This window comes from Oncorhynchus kisutch, linkage group LG13 (genome assembly GCF_002021735.2).
Source record: "Oncorhynchus kisutch isolate 150728-3 linkage group LG13, Okis_V2, whole genome shotgun sequence".
NCBI classification, from domain to species: domain Eukaryota; kingdom Metazoa; phylum Chordata; class Actinopteri; order Salmoniformes; family Salmonidae; genus Oncorhynchus; species Oncorhynchus kisutch.
The window spans coordinates 64,669,603-64,686,573 of record NC_034186.2 but is presented as its reverse complement, the minus strand read 5'-3'; the positions used below and the strand labels follow the sequence as shown (position 1 = coordinate 64,686,573).

Genomic DNA, 16,971 nt, shown 5'->3' with positions numbered 1-16,971 from the left:
CCAAAAAGAGCTATGAAAGAAACGAAGGAGGGAGGGAAAGCCAGGTAGCAGTGTAGCTAGAGGGAGAATGTGGGAGGGAGGGAGGAAGAGTGAGCTTGTCAGTGAGGGAGGGAGAAGCAGAGTGTAAGCAAGACTGTGCCCAGACACAGACGGCACAGCACACACAGTCCAAGGAGAAAGACATGGGTGGAGACGCTGATGGGGTGGAAGAGAAAAAAGGGAGAGATTGAGAAAGGGATAAAAGAACGACATACCAGAGATTCCCTGGCTGTCAACCCTAGCTATCGGCCATTATCCTCTCCCATCTGCGTAGATACAACACAAACCTCTGGATTATTTACCAGCCTCTCTCTCTGTGAGTGTGTGGGTTTGCTGAGCTCACCATGCTGCTGCGGTGGTGTCCTGCTGGTGTCAGTGTCAGTACTGCAGGCTGGGCAGGGTGGATTTGGCTGGGGCTGACTCTGGAGCTGTCTCTACCAGTCACGGCACTATCAGAACTAGACCCAGGCTTCTCCCTCTGCAGACAGAGCTTCTACAGACAGACCCCCCCTCTGGGCGGGGGGGCCCTCCTGACCCCCATCTGTCACAGGCTGCCAGGGGGACAGTTGTTTGCCACGCTCTACCACCCGACCTGTGACGCAGCTGTTTACTCTGCCTTTCATCTCAGACAAGGATGGGGGGAGAGAGGAGGAAAGGAGGAGGGGGTAAGGGAGGATTATTTTATTTCTATTATATGGTAACAATGGAATCATTGTCATGCATGGACTGCGTAAGCACTACCTTGTACCTTTAGTGTACACTCTCAACACAATCACACAAGTTACAGCGGACATGATCAAACCAACTGTATACCACACTTTTCCTCCAGTTGTTTTACAAGAATGGTTTTGCGATATGAAACTTGTCCAAGTGAAACTAAACTCTTGTCCTGTAGAGGCAGTCAACTTACTCTTGATATCAACATTCCATGCAAACCTGGCCTTTTTATAACAAGTCAGAGTGAACAGAAAGATGAATGTGAACAACAGTTTGATATTTGACTCAGATGTCTGTCAGTAGACAAGCTCCCTAACGCTCACAAAACTAGAATGGTCTGCATGGCATATTATTTCTGCCATGACACCTGAGTAAAAGACGTCCTCGTCAATCCTACTCTATTTACAAACTGCATTGATACTAAATGTACTGTAATGTACTGTAGGCTTTACCCAAATAAAGGCCAAGCATTCATTTATCATGAAGTTAATACTAATTGCAATTGTGATTCAATATGTGGACTTTGACTCATGATTCCAAACCTATCTCCTAGACAGAGAAGGAGGAAGAGGACGAAGGGTCCCAGAGTCCCCCCCTGGTGATGACCCCAGCCCTGCTCCGAGGGGATGTGGCGGGGGGTAAACCCCAAGCTCACTCTGACTCTTCCCTTCACCAGTGGGACTCCCTGGTCACAGAGCTGATCAAGAGCAGCGTCCTGCCCCAGTGTGGTTCCACAGGGGGCCAGCTCTACATCCTGACAGGGGCCACAGGGCTCAGGCTGGGGCCCGGGATGGAGGAGGGTGGGGATGAGGGGTGTGAGGCTGGGGTGCAGTGGTCTGCTGTGTGCTGTGCTGGCCCAGAGGGACAGAGTGGGTTCAGTGTGGGGGTCGTGAGAGAGACAGGGGGAGGGGAGAGGGTGGTGAGTGTTAAGGAGCTGGAACACATGATTGGAGTGACAGATCTCTTTTCAGAGGGTTGCGGGGAAGCAGATGGGGACACGGAGGGAGACATAGTGATACTGCTCAGTGATGCGATGGTCGGAGTTGTAGAAAAGCAGAGAGCAGTCGCAAGGCCAGACGCCATTGAGGAAACACTAGATGAGACTACTGATCGAAGCCTAGAGGCACTACCTGCTGACACAGAACCTCTCATCCCCCCCTCAGAGGACAACGAGACACTGGCCTCTGAGTCGGACACAGAGTCGTCCAGCAACCCTCTGGTGTATATCATCACCTCCTCTGTCTCCCTGCTCATGGCCCCTCTACGCCCTGTAGTCTCCACCCTCATTGGGATCCCTGGACAGGTGATTACTGATGGAATACAATACTGTGATGGTTCCATATCCTATATATATCCTTTTATGTTTCTGATCACAAACATATGTTTCTGTTATAACAGACAATATCTTGTAACAGAACATATCTCCTCTCCTCGTCTAGGTGGCCTTTGTCCTGCAGGAGGACCTGGGGGTCCTGTCTGCCCTGCCAGGTGACATCCTCTCTGTGTTCTACAACATGGCGTCTGACCTGGTGTCTGGAGTCGGCTTAGTCACAGGCCTGATACTTGGTGTGGGGGAGATGTGCTTCTCCACTCTGTACTGCATTACAGCCCCTCTTGTTGGCTCCCTGTTCACCAGCTGCCAGGACGGGGTCACAGGGGTGGGCACCCTGGCCTGGGATGGGGTGGGCATATTCAGGGGGATTGCGGACAGTGCCTGGTGGGTGTCCAGGGTGGTCGGGGACCAGGCGTGGGAGCAGGGTGGGGGGTATGTGGGGTCGGTGGTGTCTGAGATGGGAGGGCAGGTGAAGGCAGTGGGTGGGGGAATGGGGAAGCTAGCGTGGAGGTGTGGGAACGGGGTGGGGAACGTAGTGAGTTTGGCAGGAGGGCTGGTAGTAGGGAGTGCAGAAACGGTTGTGGAGAATGTGATGGAGGTCTTTGGGCAGGACCAGAACTGTGGATGGTTTGGGTCTACAGAGAATGTTCATCAATAACATTGCAGATTTTTTGCAAACCTTGAAAATTGTATATCGTGTTCTTATAAAGTATGTAAATATGCACCAGATAGCAAGAGAGAATTGATGGGTACACCGCAATGCCAATGTCTCTAGCTAAGCTGTCTAACATAAACGCATAGTTAGGCACACAACACATTTTCATATTTCTTTGCTCCCTAAAGTAGACGACTTCTACTTCTATTACTTCTTAGTTGTAAAGAAGCAGGATCCCAAAAGACTAATGCTGAGATTAATGGTATATGATGTGTCAGAATGTGAAGCATGGTAACCCCATGGCCATTTGATCAATTACAATATGGTATTATTTTGGGGAAACATGCTTTTACTGTGTGAGTTCATATGGTAATAGATGTTAGAATTTATGTTACTTTATGAACTATATGCTTGCTTGATTAAAACGGATAATTGATTGATCACATCCACTCAGACTAGTGCAATTTATTTATTTGTGATTCATTCATTTGACTATCAATATATTTTGCCTTGAAGCTGGATCGTTTTCATTTGCACATTCATAACACTGCAATAATTGATGTTAGTAAGAGTCTGGACAAATGTTATGGTCAATTTGAAAAAGGCATTCTTACAGGCCGCCTTGATGTGGCGGAAATGAATCTGTCCAAAGGTCCTTCGAACCAAACATGTGCGCCACATTGCATCAGACTGCCGACTACTGTAATACGCTGCTTATCCGGAACTCATGAATTGACGTCCCTTTCTTCTTCATTCAACGGTATGGATAACTTTTTCAAGTGCCATTTATTTTAAAATGATGTATTATATCAAAAGTTTGTGTACATAATTCATGGTGTAAGGCAGGTGAAATGGAACTCTCAAATTCATAGATGGAGCAATGGATTTTTAAAATGTAACTAGGCAAGTCAGTTAGGAAAAAATTATTTTTGACAATGACGGCCTACCGGGGAACAGTGCCTTGTTCAGAACGATATATTTTTACATTGTCAGCTTAGGGATTCGATCCTGCAACCTTTCAGTGACTTGCACAACGCTCTAACCAGTAGGCAACCGGCCGCTCCCGATGCAAGGACTGACCGTTCATGATTTTTTGAGACTATAGTGTTTTACACTTAGCTAACATTACTTTGTTTACAAACATTGGAGTAAAACAAGTTTATATTTTGGGTTATGATGGTGTACGACCATTGAACGAAGCTCATGAGGCATTTAGCTATGTTAGATTTTTCAAGAATGAATGGGTATATATATTTTTTATTTACAATGGATATAGCAACTACATATTGTCCCTTTTTTAAGTTACAGCTTGCCAAAGCCGATGATTAGCTAGCCGACTAAACTCATCATGGAGTGGAGTTTAGTCCGCTAATGGTTAGCATGTCTTTCCAGTTTGTCAGGTTTGTTGCACTAGAAAATAGCCCATGAATCGTTGCATAGCTATCTGTGCACGTCTCTGTTTGTGGAGTTGTCTCTGTTTACTTCCCAGATTTGTTGCTAACTTTAGCGTTTGTTACTTAAGAGATGTCACCTTAGTGTAGCATAATTTAAGTTAGCATAAACAAACATGCCCAAAACAGTAACGGTACTGCCTACTGTTATGTAGCTAACCTGCTAGCAAGCTAGTTTTAGCTGAGATTGGATGACTTGTGAAGTGGTTTGCATCCAAATACATATCTGTACTATTTAATGACACTATGGAAGCGTTATATTTTGACAGTCATTATATTGTCTGACACACCAATCTGTCATTCTCCCCCCTCTCCTAGGGATGGCTTCGCTCTACGTCTCCCCCCACCCTGACGACTTCAGGAGCCTCATGGCCCTGGTCGCTGCAGAGTTCTGCCCCTCTCGGGTCTGCACACTCATAGAAGACCCTCCTGCCTCCCTGGCCCTGTGCTCTCGCCCCAGCCTGGTGCTGGGCTCTGGGGGAGGTGAGGTGCTCTCTGGGGCCAGTGCTGTTGCATGGTACCTAGCCTCTCAGGGGAAGAGGATAGGGTCGAATGCTAAACAGGAGAGCCAGGTGTGGCAGTGGCTCAGCTTTGCAGACAATGAGCTGATTCCTGTGTCCTGTGCTGTGGTGTTCCCACTGCTGGGGGTGTTGGGAGTGGATAAGAAGGTGAGGGAGAGGGTCTCATTACTGGAAGCAACCCATGCAGTCACAAACACACAAATATGAGTATAATGGTGAATATTTGCTTAATTTCAAATTAATTGGACTATGGGAGTGATTGAACAATGACAAAGGGGGGAGGGAACACTAATCTGGAATATAACATACCCCAAGACAAATTCCTGTGTTAACATTGTTGATTACCAATCGTTTTTTCTGATTCTGATGAGTCCATGCAGCTTCAGCAGAGTTCTCATGCTGAGATGATGCGCATGCTAAACGTTCTAGATACGAACCTGGAGCCTAGAACATTCCTGGTGGGAGACAGCCTCACTCTGGCTGACATCGCTGTGGCAACCGCAGCACTCCTGCCCTTCAAATACGTGAGCCAAGTCTTTATATTAACATTTATCTTTTATCTTATTTGTGTATCCTCTTCCTTATTCTTTAAAGTTAGGAAGAAGTGAAAGTATTTGTCTTCTGTTAACAGACTGTCTGGTAAGTGAGTGCTGGGGTGTATTCATTCGGGAGGGGCGGCAGGTAGCCTAGTGGTCAGTAACTGAAAGGTTGCTGGATCAAATCCCCGAGCTGACAAGGTAAAAGTCTGTCGTTCTGTCCCTGAACAGGACAGGGCACTGTTCCCCGGTAGGCCGTCATTGAAAATAAGAATTTGTTCTTAACTAACTTGCCTAGTTAAATAAATAAACTCATTGCAACAGAACCTGTTTAAGAACTCAACCTGTACTGTTTAAGAACTACATGGAGCAAGCGGAACAAAGCGGGGGGCCTACCTGCATTTGTCCTATAAAAACGATTGTTTTCGTTGTATAAAACGTTTTCCATTTGGAGTAAACATTTTTTTTGCAAAACGTTTAGCAACAGACAAAACCTTTAGCAACAGAATCGGCATAATGAATACACCGCAGTTGTACTGTAAAGCTGGTGTCACACGAAGCAATCCGTATGCAATTTCTGTTGCAGATTGCAAGTGACATCTCAAGCAGCATTGCTGATACACAAAGCAACTCGACTGAAATTGCATGCAACATCCAATGTAAGATCTTCCTGTTTCACATTGTTTGAACTCCAATAACATTCTTATTATTGTGTCATACTAGGCCTTGGAGCCGTCCAACAGGAAAGCCCTGACGAATGTGACCAGGTGGTTTCTGACCTGTGTCAACCAGCCTCAGTTTGTTAAGGTCCTGGGACAGATTTCTCTGTGTGAGAAGATGGTGCCCGTCACACCCAAACTCAGCGTTGCTCCTGTTCCTGCTGCTAATGCTAATCCAACTGCTGATGCCAATGCTACCAATGGTAAGAGGCTTAGGCCATGTCTTTGACTGTGAGTAACTCGTCTGGTAGTATGTGTTAAAGATGCACTATGAAATTGTTCCCGCATTTCCTGGTGGCTAAAATTCTAATAGTGCGCCTAATTTCAGTTTATACAACATAACAAGCAAATATAATGTAGAGAATCACCGTACCATCTAAACCACTGTGAAATATATATTTTCCATAACCAAAAATATTGTATTTTCAGCTTTTTGAATCTGGTGTATAAAACCAAAAATGAAAGACACGAAAACTAAACTTGATAACGGGAAGCATAGAAATATTGAAAGTAGAACAGATCTGCTGCTTCTTAGACATGCTTTCAATGAGAATGGCAGATCTATAACACACATTTCTATGTACATTTGGTTGGGTCGCCCAAAAAGTTACGTTGCAGCTTTAAGAATTTGCAAACAATATGGAATCAATAAAATGACAAGTACCTTCAATTTGATTGTATATTGCATGCAATAAAATAATTATAATAATTGTGAGTTGACTCGTATATCTGCAAAGTTGCTTGAGATGATGACATTTGCCACCTGCAAATGCAACAGAAATTCTGCTCAAGTTTCTTTGTGTGAGATCAGCTTTAGATTGAAGAATAACTTTATTATCCTGAAGACCAACGGTGTCTTCTTGTCTAGCTGAATGGCAAATCCGTTTCAGTTTTCACTACATTTGGCATCTTATCAGTTAGTTACATCGGAGGAATATTTTCTGGATACATAGCATCATGAGTTGACTCCTTGTGTGTGTGTGTGTGTGTCAGCTTGAGTTTGTTTGAGTGTGTATGTCATTCTCAGTGTGTTTTTCTCTCTCTCTCAGGCAAACCAAAGACAGAAGCTCAGCTGAAGAAGGAGGCTAAAAACAGAGAGAAGTTGGAGAAGTTCCAAAAGAAGAAGGAGATGGAGGAGAAGAAAAAGCAAGAAAAGAAACTGGCACCCCCGACAGAGGTATGAAGATGCACAGGTGGCTGGTTTCATTTCTCATTTTCCTTGTTGCAAAGACCATTGCTGTGTGGATCAACTGGAACCAAACAAGATGATGATCCTTCAAGTATACTCCCTTTACAGTTTTTACAGCCTAGATAAGGTCATTCAGTAGGTGTCTTCAGTCTAATTCTGGTCTCTCTCCAGAAAAAGGCCAAACCAGAGAAGAAGGACCTGGGAGTGATCTCATATGACGTCCCCACCCCTAATGGAGAGAAAAAAGGTGCTTATTAACCATAGAATTAGAAATTTGAATAATTGAATAGGATCTCTATTATTATCCATGTATAATCCACCACTCTCTCTCTTTTATACTTTGTGTGTGTGTGTGTGGTGCGAATTAAACTCCTATCTCTCCCTGTGTCAGATGTCCTAAGCCCCCTGCCAGACTCGTACAGTCCTCAGTACGTGGAGGCAGCCTGGTACTCCTGGTGGGAGAAACAGGGATACTTCAAACCTGAGTACGGGGTGAGACTGTCACTCTCTATGTATTTAATAGTTTATGCTTGTTTATGAAATGTGACATTTAACCAGCCCATGGCTGAGGTCATAATCAAGCTATTATGATGTTCTTATATTCTTCAGCGGAAGAGTATCAGTGAGCCTAACCCCCGTGGAGTGTTCATGATGTGTATCCCTCCGCCCAATGTGACGGGATCTCTTCACTTAGGCCATGCCCTAACCAACGCCATCCAGGACTGTCTGACCAGATGGTAATGGGATTCTCTATCTGATTACACCAATCTGCTCTCTCCCTTTCTAGCGGTTTATTTTCACATCCTTTCACCAATCTCACTCTCTCTTATTTTTCTTCTTTCTACAAACCTCTCACACTTTCTCTCTCATTCTCTCTCTAGCCGTCTGTCTCGCTGTCTTGCTTTCTCTCTTGCTGTCATGACTCTACGTGTCACACTTTTCTCTTCACCTCTCTCAACATTCATGTCTTGTCCCATTCTCAATATTCTGTAGTGCTGTAATATAGTTCTGTCCTTATCGCAGTATGATGGTGCATTTCCTGTTTCCTCCCTCTCCCCAGGCACCGTATGCGTGGCGAGACGACCCTGTGGAACCCGGGCTGTGACCACGCGGGCATCGCCACCCAGGTGGTGGTGGAGAAAAAACTGATGAGGGAGAGGGGCTTGAGCCGTCACGACCTGGGGAGAGACCAGTTCATCCAAGAGGTCTGGAAGTGGAAGAACGAGTGAGTGGTGGGAGAGGAAGGACAGAGGGTTTCAAAAGAAAGAACAACAATAGAAGAGAAAGTAAGAGCTAGAGTTCCTCTCTTTCCTCCCTCACCCTCTTTCTTCCTCCCTGCACTGTGTTGTAGGAAGGGAGACCGTATCTACCACCAGCTGAAGAAGCTGGGTTCCTCTCTGGACTGGGACAGAGCCTGCTTCACCATGGACCCTGTGAGTTTACTATCATTTACATTACCTTACACTTTACGTTACATTACCTGTCACCTTTTACTGTGTCATCCTGGACAACTCATGAGAGCTTTATTAGTCTAATACATAAAGTACTATGTCTAGACTGAGCCTTTACTAACGTTGTAATGGTCCCAACACTAAACTATTGTGACTCCCTCTCTAGAAACTGTCCTATGCAGTCCAGGAGGCGTTCATTCGTCTGCATGAGGACGGCGTGATCTACAGGAGCAAGAGACTGGTCAACTGGTCATGCACCCTCAACTCTGCCATCTCGGATATAGAGGTATTATTCTGTTGTGAAATGTTTTAAACCGTTTTTGAAACGTCCATTCTGTTGCATACTATAATGAACACTCCCATGATGCTGTGTTGTCCAGGTGGATAAGAAGGAGCTGACTGGCAGGACTCTGCTGCCCGTGCCTGGCTACAAGGACAAGGTGGAGTTTGGAGTACTGGTCTCCTTCTCCTACAAGATAGAGGGATCAGGTAAGACATGGGGAGAGTAATTTTGGGCTGTGGAGGTACAGGGACATGGCTTTATCTTGAGTGTTTCTTTCAATTATGTTAATTGATCTCTCCCTTCCATTTTTTTCTCCCTCCCTCTATTTCTGTCTTCTCTTATTAAATGTCTCCCACTGTCTCACTGTTAGATGAGGAGGTGATTGTGGCGACCACTCGTATAGAGACCATGCTGGGAGATTCTGCTGTGGCCGTCCACCCTGCCGACCCCAGATACCAGGTCTCTACAACCCACACACACACACCCCGCAAACCTTCCAATACAGACATTCTTTGGGAAAATCCATGAAAGATTATACTTTCTTGATATTTAAATGTTGTTTTGATTAATGTTTTTGGCATTCTAATTGAGAACTAACACGCTTTGGTTTATCTGTGTCTCTCAGCACCTTAAAGGGAAGATGGTGCTTCATCCCTTCTGTGACAGGAAGATGCCCATCGTGTTTGATGAGTTCGTGGACGTCAACTTTGGAACGGGTACTAACCATGCTGTGTGGCCATGTGGCTGTCCTGCAGTAATCTGATGGTCTAAGGAATAGTGGGATACTGTTAGTTTGGATGGTTGAGCTGTATGGAACCTTGTCTCTCCCTCTACCCCTTCTTTCTCTCTCCACCAGGTGCTGTGAAGATCACCCCAGCCCATGACCATAATGATTATGAGGTTGGAAACAGACACAACCTGGCCTTCATCAACATCCTGGATGAGAACGGCCTGCTCATCAACGTGCCGGCTCCATTCCTGGTACAGTACACTCCCACTTAATCTTCACCTGGTACAGTACACTCGCACTACTTCTTCACCTGGCACAGTACACTCGCACTACTTCTTCACCTGGTACAGTACACTCGCACTACTTCTTCACCTGGTACAGTACACTCGCACTACTTCTTCACCTGGTACAGTATACTCGCACTACTTCTTCACCTGGTACAGTACACTCGCACTACTTCTTCACCTGGCACAGTACACTCGCACTACTTCTTCACCTGGCACAGTACACTCGCACTACTTCTTCACCTGGCACAGTACACTCGCACTACGTCTTCAACCTGGCACAGTACATTCGCACTACTTCTTCACCTGGGACAGTACACTCGCACTACTTCTTCACCTGGTACAGTACACTCGCACTACTTCTTCACCTGGCTCTTGTCTTCATGCTGTCTTAGTAGTTGTGGTGTGTTGTCACTCTTCTTCCTTTTCCTCCTTGTTGTTCTGTGTGGTATCTGTTTGGTAACTTCCTCTGTTTTTCTGTCTACCTCCTCTCTCTCGTCTTTCTCAGGGTATGAAACGTTTCGAAGCGAGGAAGGCTGTGCTGCAGGCTCTGAAGGACAGAGGCCATTTCAAGGAGACCAAAGATAACCCCATGGTGGTGCCTGTCTGCAGGTGCGTTACGATCAGTCCACATTACGAGCACATAAGGACATATTTTTTCCAGCTTCGCGTGCATCAGTGGGCGAAATGTGGTCACATCTGTGATAGTGAGAGAATTCTGGATTGGATGTGAGTGTGTTTCTCCTCCCCAGTCGTTCTAAGGACATAGTGGAGCCCCTGTTGAAGCCTCAGTGGTATGTGGACTGTGCTGACATGGGCAAGCAGGCAGCTGACTCGGTCCGGGAGGGAAGACTCAAAATCATCCCAGACCACCACCATAAGACCTGGTTCAACTGGTTGGACAACATCAGGTAGGTTTACTCTGCACCCCTCCCTCCCAGTCCCTTCCTCTCTCTCCATCACCTCTATCCCCTCCATTCCCTCACTCTATCACTCGATCACCTCCATCTCCTTTCTGGTTCTGTTTTCCTCTTCCTTCTATACCTCTCTTTTGTCATCAGTCTTTCTCTTTCCCTGCTGTCCTTCCCGTTCTACTCTTTAATGTGCTCCATCTCTCTATGCATTAGAAGGTGACACGCCACACTCTCTCCATTATAGAAATCAGGTGTATTACAGATCCTGGTTAGATCCCTAGTTAAAAACAGGGAGCACCTCTACTCCAGCACCAAACCCCTTTTCTTCTTTAGTGTTTCATCTGTCACCAGTTGTGCTCAGGTTTCCTCACCCCTCTTCACTCCCTCTTTCCTCACATATTCACTTGAACTCATCCCTCATTCGTTGTCCCTCCCTCCCAGGGACTGGTGTATCTCTCGTCAGCTGTGGTGGGGTCACAGGATCCCAGCCTACTTTGTCACCGTGACTGACCCTTCAGTCACACCAGGAGAGGTGATATCAGTTTCTCTCTTTCTCTCTCTCTGATTTTCTCTGTCATTTAAGTCACACCTGTTCAAACAACCCATGTCCCATCTCTCTGGCTTCCTTCTCCCGTCTTCTTCCTCCCTCCCGTCTTCTTCCTCCCTCCCGTCCTCCAGGACATGGATGGTCATTACTGGGTGAGTGGGAGGACAGAGGAGGAAGCCAGAGATAAAGCTGCCAAGCGCTTCAACGTCTCCACTGACAAGATCACCCTCCGACAGGGTAAGATCTTCTCTCAAATGATGATAATTTACAGTGGAATGGAGTATTTTGCCCATTACCCAGTGATTTTTGTTCACTTTCTGTGTTACAGATGAGGATGTCCTGGATACATGGTTCTCCTCTGGTATTTTCCCCTTCTCCATCTTCGGCTGGCCCAATGAGGTGAGGCTGTAGGTGTGTGTGTATTAAAGTTGTTAACATATGCTTTCCATAGTTCCTGAGAGATATATTGATGATATTGAATGTGTGGGTAGGGTGTGTCGAGAGCTGAGAGTGTGATACCCTCTGTGTGTAATACAGGTTTTCCTCTCTCTGTCCAGACCCAGGACCTGAGTGTGTAATACAGGTTTTCCTCTCTCTGTCCAGACCCAGGACCTGAGTGTGTAATACAGGTTTTCCTCTCTCTGTCCAGACCCAGGACCTGAGTGTGTAATACAGGTTTTCGTCTCTCTCTGTCCAGACCCAGGACCTGAGTGTGTAATACAGGTTTTCGTCTCTCTCTGTCCAGACCCAGGACCTGAGTGTGTAATACAGGTTTTTCTCTCTCTGTCCAGACTCAGGACCTGAGTGTGTAATACAGGTTTTCGTCTCTCTCTGTCCAGACCCAGGACCTGAGTGTGTAATACAGGTTTTCCTCTCTCTGTCCAGACCCAGGACCTGAGTGTGTAATACAGGTTTTCCTCTCTCTGTCCAGACCCAGGACCTGAGTGTGTTCTATCCAGGCACCCTGTTGGAGACAGGTCATGACATCCTGTTCTTCTGGGTGGCCCGCATGGTGATGATGGGCCTCAAACTCACTGGCAAGCTGCCCTTCAAAGAGGTGGGGCTCATTTGGAAGTAATCACCTGCTGCCTCTGACCAGTGTAGCATGTCATTGATTACAGTGGGGACAGCCTGTATAGTAATGATAATGGCTGTGTTTGATACTAGGTGTACCTCCATGCGGTGGTGAGGGACGCCCACGGAAGGAAGATGAGCAAATCTCTGGGGAACGTTATCGACCCCCTGGACGTCATCACAGGCATCTCTCTGGAGGTAACACACCGTGCCCCCATGGGGGGGTGTTGTACTGTCTGCTTATTAAGCAGCTATTCCAGGCTCTATTGAGGCCATTTATCTGTCTCTCCTAGTGTTGCTCCCTCAAACTGAGCTGAGTAGGGTTCGGAGGTATCCACATCTTCTTGCCGTCATACCGTTTCTGTACCATACAAGGGTATACAATATTACCGGAAATGCACACAATGGGCACAAAACAATTTAGGCAACATGGATCTTGATCCAGGAGGGGATTGAATGTAACCAATAAGCTGTAACCAAGACACTTGATCTTGCCACAGCTAGCAAGTTAGTGAACCAAATGCATAGCTGGAGCCCTGAGCTGGATATAATTTATTTGACACATCTTAGGTTTCTTATAGTTAAAAGCAGTGACGAAGCTCACACCCCCCAGCTGAAATACCCCGGTAGACAGTATAAACGGTATATCGCCCAAGTCTAGAGCTGAGTCAGCCCTCTAGAGCAGTGGCCACCAAGGTCACTTTCGTAGTCAAAAAGCAAGCCGATATCTACCGCTATTATTTAATCTTTTTTTTTTCTTCCTAAAAAACTATTGTGTAGGAATGAGGTTTGTGCAGTAGGCCCTAATACATTATCACAGCATATTGGCTATATGCCTGGCCTGCCAGTTCTTCTCAGACTATATTATATACAAAAACTCTCACTTTGATAAAATAGATCAGTTTGTGTAGTACTTGCAAGGTAGAACTGAGCATAATTTGAGATAATTTGCAAATAATTCACTTATTATTATTTTTACTGGACTGGTACCTGCATCAATCTGATGGTCATGGTGCTTTCAAGACAACTGAAGAAGAGGTCAAATCATGTCAGTGATCTAGAAACTATTTTTCCCAGTCGGATCTTCCGAGTTCCCTGTGGTTTTGAACACTACATTAGTCTCAGGGGAGGGAGAGAGCAGCAGAGGATCCACCTCTCACGTCTCTGCTCTATTCCTCGATATTAAAATGGACATGAGCTGCTAATGATAATACAAATGCAGGGCTATCGAGACACTTGTGCTGTAATGAATTAGTAGCCGAGTGGAAGTAGGGAGAAGCACGTTTTTATGTTTTGTAATAGTGTTGAATAAAAACAGCGCTGACAGTACTGAACAAAAACTTGGACATGAACTAACTCATAAAAACAGCAGCCCTTTGCTGTATTGTGACAGTCTCTCTGTCGTCATGGTTTTAAAAGTGATCAAATCTCATGTAGGTTAGGATCAAACTTTGCTGTAGCTGGGGTCGTGGAAGCTGTAGGCATGGTGATTTGAGCTATCCGAATGCCGGGTAGTCGGAGTGTCTTTTCAGACAATTGAAATAGATCAAAATGGGAATACTTTGCCTACCCAGTGCTTCTGAATCAAGTGCACCTACTGCCAACAGCGCAACACCATTTATTTCGTTTTTTTAAGGAGCACAAGCCTTTATCTTTTCTACAGAAATGTTTGGTGATCGACCGGTTGGTGACCACTGCTATACAGGGCTCTGGCAGTACATACTCTTACTATATCAGGTGGATTGAGGAACCAACAGTGTCTCTTGCTGCTTTGAATCAGTGTCATGCATTTATGTTGTCATGTAGCTGTTGAACTGCGGTTAAGTGCAGAGAATGAAGCACCAGGACAAAGATGTCTCTGCTGACCCTTCGTGTGTGCAGGGTCTGTATGCCCAGCTGCAGGACAGTAATCTGGACCCAGTAGAGGTAGAGAAGGCCAAGCAGGGACAGAAGTCAGACTACCCCACTGGTATCCCAGAGTGTGGCACAGATGCCCTCCGCTTCGCCCTGTGTGCCTACACCAGCCAAGGTACATCACTCACTCCTGCCATCTGGTGATGTGGCCATGTCATGTTATGGCTGGCATGCCATGTACACACCAACACAACCCTTTCTTTTTCCTCTCTCCCCCTAACTCGCTCAGGTAGGGACATTAACATGGATGTGAATCGTATCCTTGGTTACCGTCACTTCTGTAACAAGCTGTGGAATGCTGTGAAGTTTGCCATGAGGACGCTGGGAGACAACTTTGTTCCTTCAGAGAAAGCCCAGGTGACATCTCTACTACAGTATCTTTATCTAGGCCTATTCATTGTGTGTGTACTGCAGTGTCATGCCCATGTAAATGAAGGGAAATAAAGTTGCTTCAAGAAAATGTTCTTAATCTGTTATAGCGAAACCAGGTCTTTGTATGGTATTTAGGTTTATATCTCTGTAAAATGTCCAATTATCCTCCTGTCAGCTGTGTGGGGAGGAGAGCGTGTCAGACCGGTGGATTCTGTCCCGTCTGTGTACTGCTGTGGGTCTGTGTAATGCAGGGTTCCAGGCCTACGACTTCCCAGCTATCACCACAGCCATCTACAACTTCTGGCTCTATGAGCTCTGTGACGTCTATCTGGTGAGAGTCTGTTTGGCTTGTGTGTGTGTGATTAATATATTACCACTCCTTAACTTCCTGCTCCCAACCTCCATCCTCGTCCCTTCTCGACCTCCCTCCCTCACCCCTCTAGGAGAGTGTGAAGCCAGTGTTCTCCAGGGCGGAGGAGGACAGTGGGTCTCAGAGCCAGGCTGAAGTCTGCAGACAGACGCTGTTCACCTGCCTGGAGACCGGCCTGCTCCTCCTAGCTCCCATCATGCCCTTCGTGGGCGAGGAGCTCTACCAGAGGTTGTCACGGCGACGATCCCAGGATGGCCACCCTAGTATCCATGTCACGCCCTACCCTGAGACTGAGGAGGTGAACTTTATATTGATACACTGAGTACACTGTTTAATAAACCAAAGGGCATGAGTTTTGTTGACTGTAATTTGTGGTGGTTCTCTGTGTGGTCTCTAGTTCTGCTGGCACAGTGAGGATGTGGACCGTCAGATGGAGTTTGTGATGACCGTGGTCCGGACCATCCGTTCACTCAGGGCCGACTACAACCTGACCAAGACACGTGCCGATTGTGAGTTCATACATGACCTCAAGCACTGTGCTATATTTACTACTTAGTTATAGCAAGGGTGTATGATTATCTACTTTGGTGACTAGAACACTTCTCAGTGTTGTTTTACATATTATACCCCTCCCTCCCCAGGCTACCTCCAGTGTATAGACAGTGAGACGATGTCTCTGGTGGAGCTGTACAGTCTGCAGATCCAGACCCTGTCTCTATCCCAGTCCATCCAGCCCGTCCCAGCCACCGGGGCCGTCCCAGAGGGCTGTGCTGTGGCCATTGCCTCCGACAGGTGCACCGTCCACCTCGTGCTCAAGGTAAGAGGTCCATTTTACAGGTTTCAACCACACATTCTGTGTTGTGATTGGCTGACAGTGTATACGAGTCATCTGATGACTGTGCCAAACCAGACATCTTTATTCCCTAGTGAAATTGTTACACTTCTGTTTTTACAACTGCGTTTCCTTTTCTCCTCGTTGTTAATCTCTCTCCCAGGGTCTGATAGACTTGGAGAAGGAGGTGGCCAAGCTGACTGTGAAGAAGGGAGAGCTGGAGAAACAGATGGATAAACTGAGAGAAAAGATGGAGAAGAGTGACTACAAGGAGAAGGTGCCTGTTAAAGTACAGGATCTGGACGCTGAGAAGGTAAGGAGGATGTTTTGGAACGTGGGGCATTCCCACAGTAAAAACATTTTGCTTGGCTCTGCTTGTGAAGTGTGTGGTGACCTGTGATCTTGCTCTCTAACCCTCTTCCAGCTGCGTCAGAGCCAGACGGAGCTGGAGAAAGCAACAGAAGCCATAGACAACTTCAAGAGAATGGTGTAACCGCTCCTCTCTGTGCCCTTTTACAACATGGTTCTTATAGTGAGCTCCAAAAGTATTACAATGACAGAGGTTAAAGTGCAGACTTAAATTAAATTTGAGGGTATTTTCATCCATATTGGGTGAACATTTCTACATAAATGTGGATGCAGAAATATTCATACACCAAGACACGGGGGAGTTTTGTGCCTGTAACTGTCGATTATCCGCAATCATGGTAGCATCCATAGAAATGTTTAGAAACATTCTATTCACAATAAGTGACTCATGATGCTATTCATTTCTAATTGGGCACAAAATGTTCCCAAACAACCAGCAAATCCTGGAAAGACTATGTACAAACATTTCACCCGATCTGAATGAAAATACCCTGAAGTTAAAGCTGACAGTCTGCACTTTAACCCAAAGTGCTGGAGTACAGAGCCAAAACAATTTCACTGTCCCAATACATTGAGCTCACTGTATTTCACCTTCCTGTTATTGTCTCATGTCAGTGCTATGCCACTTTCCATAAAGGATACTCTGGAGTAAAGACCTTATATTAGACAGG

At 46.0% G+C, this 16,971-nt stretch overlaps 2 protein-coding genes across 4 annotated transcripts; both read left to right on the top strand.

The window, feature by feature from the left end:
* Positions 1–72: 72 nt before the first annotated feature.
* Positions 73–3,193, top strand: LOC109901888 (uncharacterized). Its single transcript, XM_020497895.2, has 3 exons — positions 73–704; positions 1,310–2,059; positions 2,196–3,193. Exons 1-3 carry the CDS (start codon positions 384–386, stop codon positions 2,745–2,747), a joined length of 1,623 nt encoding a protein of 540 aa, XP_020353484.1. The 5' UTR covers positions 73–383; the 3' UTR covers positions 2,748–3,193.
* Positions 3,194–3,380: 187 nt separating this feature from the next.
* Positions 3,381–16,967, top strand: vars1 (valyl-tRNA synthetase 1). 3 transcript variants are annotated; one of them, XM_020497899.2, is made up of 30 exons: positions 3,381–3,504; positions 4,514–4,863; positions 5,088–5,240; positions 5,976–6,174; positions 7,021–7,148; positions 7,332–7,407; positions 7,552–7,652; positions 7,770–7,897; positions 8,221–8,385; positions 8,512–8,593; positions 8,778–8,897; positions 8,992–9,100; positions 9,265–9,353; positions 9,520–9,610; positions 9,751–9,875; positions 10,417–10,520; positions 10,661–10,819; positions 11,264–11,354; positions 11,501–11,606; positions 11,698–11,768; positions 12,301–12,426; positions 12,537–12,641; positions 14,325–14,472; positions 14,587–14,714; positions 14,905–15,060; positions 15,173–15,397; positions 15,497–15,608; positions 15,741–15,916; positions 16,095–16,244; positions 16,356–16,967. In XM_020497899.2, exons 1-30 carry the CDS (start codon positions 3,381–3,383, stop codon positions 16,422–16,424), a joined length of 3,966 nt encoding a protein of 1,321 aa, XP_020353488.2. In that variant the 3' UTR covers positions 16,425–16,967. The 3 variants fall into 3 exon arrangements, with proteins under 3 accessions (XP_020353488.2, XP_031642783.1, XP_031642784.1); XM_031786923.1 differs by having other exon boundaries at positions 5,097–5,240; positions 16,356–16,960; XM_031786924.1 differs by lacking the exons at positions 3,381–3,504; positions 4,514–4,863; positions 5,088–5,240; positions 5,976–6,174 and having other exon boundaries at positions 7,032–7,148; positions 7,332–7,406; positions 7,550–7,652; positions 16,356–16,885.
* Positions 16,968–16,971: the final 4 nt, after the last annotated feature.

Excerpts from the sequence above, each read along its gene's own strand:
- LOC109901888 (XM_020497895.2), top strand. The coding sequence starts at position 384 with ATGCTGCTGCGGTGGTGTCCTGCTGGTGTCAGTGTCAGTACTGCAGGC. Across the intron at positions 705-1,309 it reads GAGGAGGAAAGGAGGAGGGG|ACAGAGAAGGAGGAAGAGGA; the intron begins GTAAGGGAGGAT and ends CCTATCTCCTAG. Across the intron at positions 2,060-2,195 it reads TCATTGGGATCCCTGGACAG|GTGGCCTTTGTCCTGCAGGA; the intron begins GTGATTACTGAT and ends CTCCTCGTCTAG.
- vars1 (XM_020497899.2), top strand. The coding sequence starts at position 3,381 with ATGAATCTGTCCAAAGGTCCTTCGAACCAAACATGTGCGCCACATTGC. Across the intron at positions 9,101-9,264 it reads CTACAAGATAGAGGGATCAG|ATGAGGAGGTGATTGTGGCG; the intron begins GTAAGACATGGG and ends TCTCACTGTTAG. Across the intron at positions 15,609-15,740 it reads GACCAAGACACGTGCCGATT|GCTACCTCCAGTGTATAGAC; the intron begins GTGAGTTCATAC and ends CTCCCTCCCCAG.